The sequence below is a fragment of the Orycteropus afer genome, unplaced genomic scaffold, assembly GCF_000298275.1.
Source record: "Orycteropus afer afer isolate SDZICR_OR568_19922 unplaced genomic scaffold, OryAfe1.0 scaffold00245, whole genome shotgun sequence".
Lineage (NCBI taxonomy): Eukaryota > Metazoa > Chordata > Mammalia > Tubulidentata > Orycteropodidae > Orycteropus > Orycteropus afer.
The window spans coordinates 3,445,711-3,456,297 of NW_006921832.1; the positions used below are offsets into that span (position 1 = coordinate 3,445,711).

The 10,587-nt window shown below is 39.6% G+C and overlaps 1 protein-coding gene across 1 annotated transcript in view; it reads right to left on the reverse strand.

Annotated features, from left to right (window-relative positions):
• The window catches only part of LMLN (leishmanolysin like peptidase), a 101,755-nt gene extending 92,467 nt beyond the window's left edge, over positions 1-9,288 (reverse strand). The window contains exon 1 of the mRNA XM_042782125.1: positions 9,070-9,288. Coding sequence (XP_042638059.1) covers positions 9,070-9,288 — 219 coding nt within the window. The remainder of the gene's footprint in view (positions 1-9,069) is intronic.
• Between the last annotated feature and the right edge of the window lie 1,299 nt (positions 9,289-10,587).

The following is a 10,587-nucleotide window of genomic DNA, read 5'->3' on the forward strand; positions in this document are numbered from 1 at the left end:
AGGAGCTCTGGTAGCATAGTGGCTAAAGCACTTGACTGCTAACCACAAGGCTGGTGGTTCAAACCCACCAGCCACTCCTCGGAAGGAAGGTTGAGCAATCCTACTTCCGTAGTGATACTGCCTCGGAAACCCAAGGAGGGGTCGCTGTGAGTCAGGGCCGACTTGATGGCATATAACAACAACAACAACATCAGTTATTTAAGGAGTTCTGATGGCACAGTGCCTAAGACATCTGACCGCTAACCAGAAAGCTGGTGGTTCAAGTCCACCAGCTGCTCTGAGGATGGATAATGGGGCAATCCACTTCCTTAAAGATTTACTGCCTCGGAAACCTAATGAAGGTCACTATGAGTCAGAATCAATTTGATAACAGTGACTTTTTTTTTTTCTTTCAGTTTTTGATCACTTATTTGAAGTTTCTTATATGGATTCTAGTTTTGTTGTTTGATTTTTCAGAAAATGATGGGAAGAGATAAAAAAAAGATGTTATTACTTTAAAAGAGAGCAAAGAAAAATGTCCAAACAAGAGTGTTTCACTTTGAATTCTTCTCCAGTCCTCATTCATGTGATTTTTATCAAGTGGAAATAAAAGAGGATAAAATAGGTCTCAGCAGTAACAAGACATCATGCAACTCTTAAAGTGCAGCGGGGAAAAAAAAACTTGTGTTAACTAAAGTAAAAGTAAGCTATATGCTATCTCATTCTTATTAAATTCAGCAATAAATTTTCTCCTTATACTATTTCTGAAGATCCATACAAGAAAATTTTACGCTTTGTGAAGGGAAAAAAATGTTACACTGTATATGCTTTTGATCTGTTTATGTAAGATAATATCATTCATAGATTTCTACAATACTTATTTCCAGCCCTACTCTAATGGCCTATGAGTTGATTTCCCTGCTTGTAGGTTTTTCCCCACTCCATTCTGACCCTTTTATCTCCAGGTAACGACCATCTTGTACCCAGTAAAAATAGCCATCAGAAATGTGCAAGCAGAGCAAAGGGATATGTATTCCTAGCTGCGTTTAGGAAATCTAGAGCATAAAATTCTTAAATTTATATTCTAAACCCTCCAGAAACCAGTGATTAAAAATTTGGATTTTAGAATTAGATCAACAGGGTTCTATTCTTGGTGCCACTATTTGCTAACTCTTTGATCTCAAGCAGGTTGCGTAATGTCTCTGGGCCCAAGTTGCATTGTGTACAAAATAAATAACATAGTAAGTTAATATACATAAATCTGAATGACAGAAAATAAATGCTCAGAGTATTTATACAGGTATGCTTTGCTTAACATCCACAGTATGTTCTATGAGATAGGACGTTATATGATTTGGACATTATGTGAACACAGTATTAAAACCTTGTCAGAACTCACTTCCAATTATTCTTCTTGCTGCTGCTGCTGCTGGAGTTGCTGGCAGATGCCAGAGGAATGAATGTCAGAGGTAGCAGGACCTGACAGGGTAGAGGCGGGCAGCAGAGTGTACCCAGCTCTGCTCACTGTTCTGCCAGCCTCAGCAGCAGGTGCAGACGAGGACCCGTAACCTCTGCCACCACAACTGCCTGCCCACCAGGCAAAGACTGAGAGTACTAACCCAGAACCATGTCCTCTGCCTCACCTGGCTATATGCACCCCCATGGTCCAGTATGGAAAAAGTCTGGATTCAGGGTCTTTAAGACCATTAGGGGAAAATAATAAACAAAAGGAGAACTGCTTCCCTTTTTAAAAAACAAAAGCAAAAAAACTTTATGGGACTACGGACATACTGACATGTCCCCTCATGGGGAGCTCTGGTGGCATAGTGCCTAAATCATTTGACTGCTAACGAGAAGGCTGGCAGTTCAAACCCACCAGCCACTCCTCGGAGGACTGGGCAATCTACTTCCGTAGTGCTACTGCCTTGGAAACCCAAGGAGGGGCCGTTATGAGTCAGAATCGAATTGATGGCAGTGAGTTTGGGGTTTTTTTAGTTGCCCAAATGCATGTTAAGCAATGCATATTGGTATTATCATTAAAATCACTTTTCCCACCTCATCTCCTACTACTCCCTATCCTCTAACCAAACTGAACAATTCAGTACTTTCTGCACACACATTATGATTTCTTGCCTCTTCATTTGCTTATGATGTTCCTCATGCTTGTTTACACTTTTCCCTCCATTGAAATGCTTTCTTCCTACTTCCATAAATTAGAATCCTCCTCCTCCAGCATGAAGAAGGAACATGTGAGAAGAACTCTGAAACAATCCTAAGATACTCAGTACAAGTGATCTCGCCTTACTTTGACTTTCACAGCTATTACTTTAACAGCACATCATTTTCTAGGTTGTGCTATAATACCCATATACACTTCTGAGCTGCTGTATAATCTACAGTGCCCAAAATCCAAACATAGGTCAATAAATCAATCTTCAAAAACTAAAGCATGAAGAAAATGTAATTAGAACAAAATACTATCTGTTTAGGACAAATTAAACTATAATTCAATAACATTAATAAAATGAATATTCAAAATTAGTAAAACATATTTTAAAGCAAAATTAAAACTTTTCTTTTATGCTCAACATATAGTAAAAACAGATAGGACAGTCAAGGCCTAAAAAGAATTCAACATATAAATGAGGAAAACTAACAACATTCATTCATTGAAACATGTGCAAAGCACTGTGATAGGTACCAGGGATGTAAACATAAACATACAGACCTTAACCTCAGGAAGATCAAGGTTAATGAAGGTCAAATAAATCCCAAAATTATTATAATACAATGCATACAGATCACAGAAGGAAGGAACTTAAGTCAGGCTTAGAAAAGCATGATAAGAGAGTGCAGAAGGTTTATTTGAGAATAGATTTGAAAAGAAAAATTTAATAGTGATAAACAGACTCTTGAATTTAGATTTAACGAGCTCTGGTAGCATAGTGGCTAAGGCACTTGACTGCTAACCAGAAGGCTGGCGGTTCAAACCCACCAGCCACTCCTCGGAAGGAAGATGGAGCAATCTACTTCCGCAGTGATACTGCCTCGGAAACCCAAGGAGGGGTCACTATGAGTCAGGTCTGACTCGGCACATAACAACAACAACAACATGGTAGAGTAGTGCCTAAGGCATTTGACTGTTAACCAGAAGGCGGGCAGTTCAAACCCACCAGCCACTTCTCGGAAGGAAGACTGAGCAATCTACTTCTGTAGAAGAGGTACCACCTGAGAAACCCAAGGAGGGGTCGCTATGAATCAAATTGATTCAACGGCAGTGGGTTTGGTTTTTTTTGGTTTATATTGCAAAAGAACGGGATCAGGGATATAAAGCTTAGCCATTACACGTAAAAACAAATCTTAGGAACTGCTCTTCTAGAAATGACACAGTAGCTCAACAGGACTAGTACCCTGAAGGTAAATTATAAAATCTAAATAAAATATTAAAAAAAAAGAACAATAATATTTGAAGTACTGAAAAAAATGCCAAAAAACAGGCAAAAATTAGAAGAATCTACTATCTCGAAATACAGAAATTACACCTGGTGAGATTTACAAGTCTAATTTTTTCCCCAAACCATGCTTCAGAGTGACAGAAAGTCACAGCCTTACTGGCTTGAGGAGTTAAAGGACAGTGATCAAGGCTGGTAGCATTTAACCAAAAAATCAGCAGACATGAGAACAAAACTGAAAAATATGGCTCACACTCAAGAAAAAAGAACAAATAAAAACTGACCATATGCCACCCCATCCACTGCCATCAAGTTGATTCGGACTCGTAGCAACCTTATAGGACAGAGTAGAACAACTGCCCCATAGGGTTTTCTAATGTTATAATTTTTAGGGAAACAGACTATCAAATCTTTCTCCCAAGGAGCAGCTGGTGTGTTTGAACCACTGACCTTTCAGTTAGCAGCCAAGAGCTTAACCATTGTGCCACCAGGGCTCGTTTTACAGATCCAAGCAGGATAAATGTTACAAAAACAAACAACAACAAAATCCTCATAGTCACACCATAGTCAAACCTCTGAAATCCAAAAATAAAGAGAAAATCTTGAAAGCAACAAGGGAAAAAAAGACATTTCTACATACAGGAGAACAAAAACAGGAATGCCATTGACTTCTATGAATAAACTGTTAAGCAAACTCAAAATGCACAAACAGCTGAAGATAAACTCGATGAATGGAACCTTGTATAAATCAAAATTTTATGTGGTTCCGAAGACTTCTCCAAAAGAGTCAAAAGAGAATCTACAGATTGGGAAAAAATATTCAGCAAAGACATATCTGACAAGAGACTTATCTCTAAAATGTATAGAAAACCCCAACATCTCAACAACAAAAAGTCAAACAATCCAATTAAAAAATGGACAGAGGACATGAATAGACACTTCACCAAGAGGATATTCAGGTGGCCAGCAAATACATGAAGAAATGCTCACAATCATTAGCCATCAGAGAGATGCAAATCAAAACAATACTGAGATACTATCTCACCCCAACACTTATGGCAAAGTTAAACAAGACAGAAAATAACAAATGCTGGTGAGGATGTGGAGAGATTGGGACACTCATACACTGCTGGTGGGACTGTCAAATGATACAGCCACTATGGAAGCAGTATGGAGATTCCTTAAAAAGCTGGAATTAGAAATACCATTTGACCTAGCAATCCCATTACTAGGTATGTATCCTAAAGAAGTGAGAGCCAGGACAAGAAGAGATGCACAGGGAGAAAGTAGGGATATATGCACACTCATGTTCATCACAGAACTATTTACAATAGCAAAAATATGGAAAAAATTTAGGTGCCCAACAACAGAAGAATGAATAACCAAACTATGGTACATATACACGATGGAATACTACGCAACACTACAGAATAATGTAGAATCTGCAAAACACCACATAACATGGATGAACCTTGAGGACATTATGCTGTGTGAAATAAGTCAATGACAGAAGAACAAATACAGTATTAGTTCATTATTGTAAAAAGTCAAGGAAAGTTTTATATACAGAAGAAAACTTCCTTTGTTGGCTACCAGGGATGGGAGGGCAGGGGAGAGAACACTGGAAAAAAACAAAAGCATTGACCCATGTCACTTTAGTTTTGTGTATTCCACTGCACATAAATTATATTTCAATAAAATATATTATATATATTTTTATACATATGTATATGTATGTGTGTGTGTGTATATATATACACACACACCCACACTCACATATGTATGTATATATATCTATCTTCTGAAGTCTACTTGAAACCAAACACTAGTTTACCTTAACTAATAAAGAATGTCTGCCTTGAGCATTGTGCTCTTTAAGAACTATCTACATGAACACTCCTTGGAGAGAACAATCATGGGAGAAAGAAGGGTTGTTTATGCACAGGGGGACAGTTCAGGGGGCAGGAGTGCATGGAGGGATGGACACAGGGAAGAGATAACTATTGGGAGGAAGTGGGAGGGGAGCTGTTGCATTGTGGTAAATTGTAGTCAGTGTCATCAGACAACGTATGTGTGAACTGCTGTATGGAAAGTGAATTTGCTCCATAAACTTTCACCCAGATCACAAAAAAAAAAAAAAAAAAAGAACTATTTACATGAAAGATTAGATAGGAAAAGTAGGGGGCAAGGAGTTATGTTAATAGGGGAGAAAAGATTTGGAAAGGAAGGATAAGAATGACGTACAACTTAAAAAATGTAATAAATGTCACTGAACTGCACATGTAGAAATTATTGAACTGGTGTATGTTCTGCTATAAATATTCTCAACAACAAAAGAAAATAAATTTTTAAAAAGGATAAGGATGAAAAAGGTATACCATGTAAGCATTAATAAAAAAGAACAGCAAAAAACCAAAATAAACCTATTCCCATAAAGTTGATTATAACTCATGGTGACTCCATGTATTTTTTATTTGGTTAAAATAAGAGAAAGCAGTTCAAAGAACTGCAAAATTTCTGTGCTAGAAAGCATCTGAAGAGCTGTTTTCTTCTAGGGGTTGTTGCCAGTATACAAATCTCTAGCCTATAGTTGAGTATCTCCATGGATCAGGAACTTACTATGGTTCAATGGTTGTGATTTTTTGGAAGTAGACTATCAAGGCATTTTTTTGGAGGAGCCTCTGAGTAGATTCAAACCATCACCCCTCAGTAACTGAGTGTTTAACCATTTGTGGCACCCAATGACTCCAAAAGAAAGCTAGAGTGGCTAGATTAGTATTGTTGTTACTGTTGTCAATTGCCATCAAGTTGATTTTAACTCAAATAGTAGAATTAGATAAGGTATATCTCCAAACATGGACTTTTATCAGGCACAAAGAAGGGAACACGACATAAAAACAAATGAATCAGTACACTAAGGAAACATAACAATCTTGTATGTGTAAATACCTAACAACAGAACTTCAAAATACATGAAGCAAAAACTTTTGAAAGTTTTGAAAGTGAAAGAACAAATAGACAACTCCACCATTATCACTGGAAACCTCAACACTCCCTCCTATCTCCATAATCAATACAAGAAGTAGAAAGAAAATCAGTATGGATATAAAATACCTGAACAACACTGCAACTAACTTGACCTAATTGACATTTACAGAACACTTGACCCAACATTCTTCTCAAGTACACATGGAGCATTAACCTCGATAGATCATACTTTGGACTAAAAAACAGACCTTAACAAATATAACATAACTAAAGTTATATAAAAGAAGCTCTGGTGGTACAGTGAGAAAGGCATTTGGCTGCTAACCAGAAGGTTTGTGGTTCAAACCCGCCAGCTGCTCCACAGGAAGAAGATGAGGTGATCTACTTCTGTAAAGATTCACAGCCTTGAAAACCCAACGGGGGTCGCTATTACTTGGAATCGACTTGACAGCAGTGGGTTGGGTTTGGTTTTGAAGTTACACAAAGAGTGCTCTTAGTCTGTAATGGAATTAACCAGGAAACCAATAATAGCTATCTGGAAAATGTCCACATATTTGAAAATTAAACAACAAATTTCTAATAACTCTTAGCTTTTATTGAGAACACGTTAAATGAGTTAAAGTGTTTTGTATTTCCTATATTCACCAAAAAAAAAAGTTACTGTAGCTTCCTGTAGCACTTAACAGAGGTACAGTCACTAGAAGAGCAATGAAGATAGTTATTGCCTGTATTCTGTGATCAGGTTAAAGGAATGAGAATGAGGAGGAGGACTAGCTATTATATACTCTAAAAACTAGGAGATCTTATTAGGAATAAGAACTCTCAAGAAGAATTTAATAGCTTGCTTTCAATATCTGAAGCTACCACTTTTGTTTTTATTGAGTTTGTTCAGCCAAGATGTACAAATAGGAATGTTGTTGTTATGTGCCGTCAAGTAAGATCCAACTCATAGCAACCCCTCCTTGGGTTTCCAAGGTGGTATCACTACGGAAGTACATTGCCCAACCTTCCTCCCGAGACAAATAGGAATAGTAGGTAAAAATTTCAGGAACAGAGTTGTTGGCTATATAAAAAGAACTTTAACAACAGTGATCTCCAAAAAGCAAAAGGGATGCCACTAAGATAATAAGTTCCTGACCCATGGAGATACTCAAATACAGGCTAGAGATTTGTATACTGGCAACAACCCCTAGAAGAAAATAGCTCTTCAGACTCCTTCTAGCACAGAAATTTTGCAGTTCTTTGAACTACTTTCTCTTATTTAAACCAAATTCAAAAAGAGAGGTGTAGGGCTTTGTGGGATTTTTTTTTTTTTTTTTTTTTAATGAATTCTGCCAAAAGGCAGCATGATGACTAAAGCTGTAATACAGCTACAAACCACAAACTTAATAAGTTTGGCACACATAGTTATGAACAGAATGCACATAACATTTTTGGAAATTACCACTAAAATAAGTGGTTTTCAATTTCTAGGCTGAACTGAAAACTTTTAGGTGAATCTTTCTTGATGAAACCCAAACTCCCTATGGTCCAGTCAATTCTGACTCAAAGTGACCATACAGGACAGAGTAGAACTACCTCATAGGCTTTCTAAGGCTGAAAATCTTTACAGAAAACTTCCACACCTTTCTTCTGTAAAGCAACTGGAGGGTTCAGTTGAATGCTAAACCACTGAGCCACAAGGGCTCCTATTTCTGATAAAATCATAAAACAAGTTATAAAACCAACCACAACTTGCAGCCCTGCCCCAGGTACAGTCCTTTTTTTCCTCAAATACTGACTGTAGGTCCACTGTGGGCCTACCTCTGAGCCAAGTACTATGGAGGAATCAAAGAATTAAGACACAAAACTTTCCCTAAGGAATTTTTACAATCTAGCTATAAAGGCAAAACTGCCCGAAAAACAAGCCATCACCACAAAGCAATACTTAAGTGCAAGAAAAGCGTTCAGGTAAGATGTGCTTTGGAATAGAAAGAACACTCTACAAAGGTGGTTTCACCAGGCTGCCCTAAGGTTAGGGGACTTAGGCTGATGCTGAAAGAATTTGGTCAAGGTAAAAAATGAGGTGGGAAGGAGGCAAGCACTCACAGGGCTGGGAAGCAGGTAAAGCAAGCAGAGTAAGGAGATAACTTGAAATAAGTTCGAATTCTGTCTCCACGGAACCCCTAATATTACTCCAACTCCTTTGTCTGGCCCTCCTATTAATTTCTTCCCAAACCTTCTAGATCGTGGGTCTCAGAGTGTGGTCCTTGAACCAGCTTTCTCAGCAACCACCTGGGAACTTGAAATGCAAATCCTGAGGATCCACCTCGGATCTGAGTCAGAAAGTGGGGAAGTGGGACAATAACGTATGTTTAATAAGTCCTTCAAGTGATTCTGATGCACGCTTAAGTTTGAAAACCACTTCTCTGTGCTAAGAACAGCCTTCCGCACGGGAAAGTGATTCCGTATTGAATGCCCAGTCAGTAAATCTGCCACTTCGCTTTGAGCAGAAAGGGAGTTGGTGGTTAGTCCCAGGCAAGAGTTCAATTTCTGCCCCAATTTCGTTTTCTCTTCCAGAACACCTTCTCCCAGTCACTACATTCTATGCCAACCATTCTCGCATTACTTCATCCTCATAGTGCCGGCTCCCGACCATCCATCGCCCTACCTCAGTGTCAGAGGGGACGATATGCCGGCAGGGAGGGGAGCTTCCCAAGGAGACAGGAAAAGATGTGGTGCTTGCTTGGAGCCCGCCCAACAGGAGTAAAACGCCTCGGACCCATAAAAAACTGTTCCATCGCCACCGGCTTGGGCTGGGGCCTGGAGCGGGGTAACCCGCTCCTCCAACCCACTCGGCCGCCATCTTCGGACCAAGCCTCGTTACCATGGAGTGCGTGACGCCTCCGTGCCCGGCGCCAACCCCGCCCCTCGCCGGTCGGGGCAGGTGGAGGGACCAGCCCGCGGAAAAATGTTTTTCGATTGGCTAGCGTCATCCGAAAGAACTTCACCGCGGAAGATGAGGGCAGTGACCACGTCCATCTCGTCTCATTACGCGAAACCGGCCAATAAAGGCCGCTTACTGGCGCACGTGATTGGGCTGTGACAGAAGACGAACAGATGCTGCTGGTTGGGGGACGGTATGGAATGTGGACGTCCGAGTTAGTTTGCGTATCAGTCATTCACCTTAGAGATGTGTACCTATTAGATTCCAGGTGCTGAGTTGTTGTTGTTGTTGTTGTTGTTATGTGCCGTTGAGTCAAACCCGACTCATAGCGACCCCTCCTTGGGTTTCCTAGGCAGTATCACTACGGAAGTAGGATTGCCCAACCTTCCTTCCGAGGAGTGGCTGGTGGGTTTGAACCGCCAGCCGTCTGGTTAGCAGGCTTAGCCACTATGCTACCAGAGCTCCCCCAGGTGCTGAGAGGGGCACCTAAACGACTGCAAAAACTTGTTATAGCTCAGTGCTCAATACTCTGAGCCACTAATTTGTCTCATTTCTCCTTCACTAAAGTTAATTCCCATAGATATAATCAAGTGTCCTTTACCATTTTATTCAACCCATGCCTTAGCGTCTATCTAGCCAAGAATTCCAACTGCACTAAACCAGGAAGAGACTGAGCAGATCCTTACCATCAAGGAAACCCAACCTTCAAAACTGGGCTGAAACTATGACAACTGAAAACTGGGACAAGTCTCCTTGTTTGTGGTCTATAAAACTGATAAACCTAAGGGCTGGAAGCATTCAACAGGAACTGAATACTGTAAATTCTGTGTTAGGAACTGTACATGGTAGTCAAGAAATATAATATCCTTAAGAATTTAGTGTACTATTAAGGGTAATGCTACCACCAAAGTGAGTGGAGTTTAATTACTGAGTTAATTCATGAGATTATGTCTACCATCCCACAAGTAGTTGAATTCCAAATCAAGTCTATCTTTTCAAACATGTAAATTTCTACTACAAAAGAACCACAAATTGCAGGTTGTGAACAAAGAATGGAACCAGTGGTCCTCAAGCTTCTAGTTGGAACAGTACTATCCTGGAGAAGGGCTGTTTCAATAGCATATGGACTAGAGAGCACCTGTGTGGAAGCAAAAAAGCATAATGCACCTTCTCCTTTACAAATGCTGTATCACCTCAGAAGAGCATTTATTTGCATGCATGTTTCTTTTGCCACTACAACTC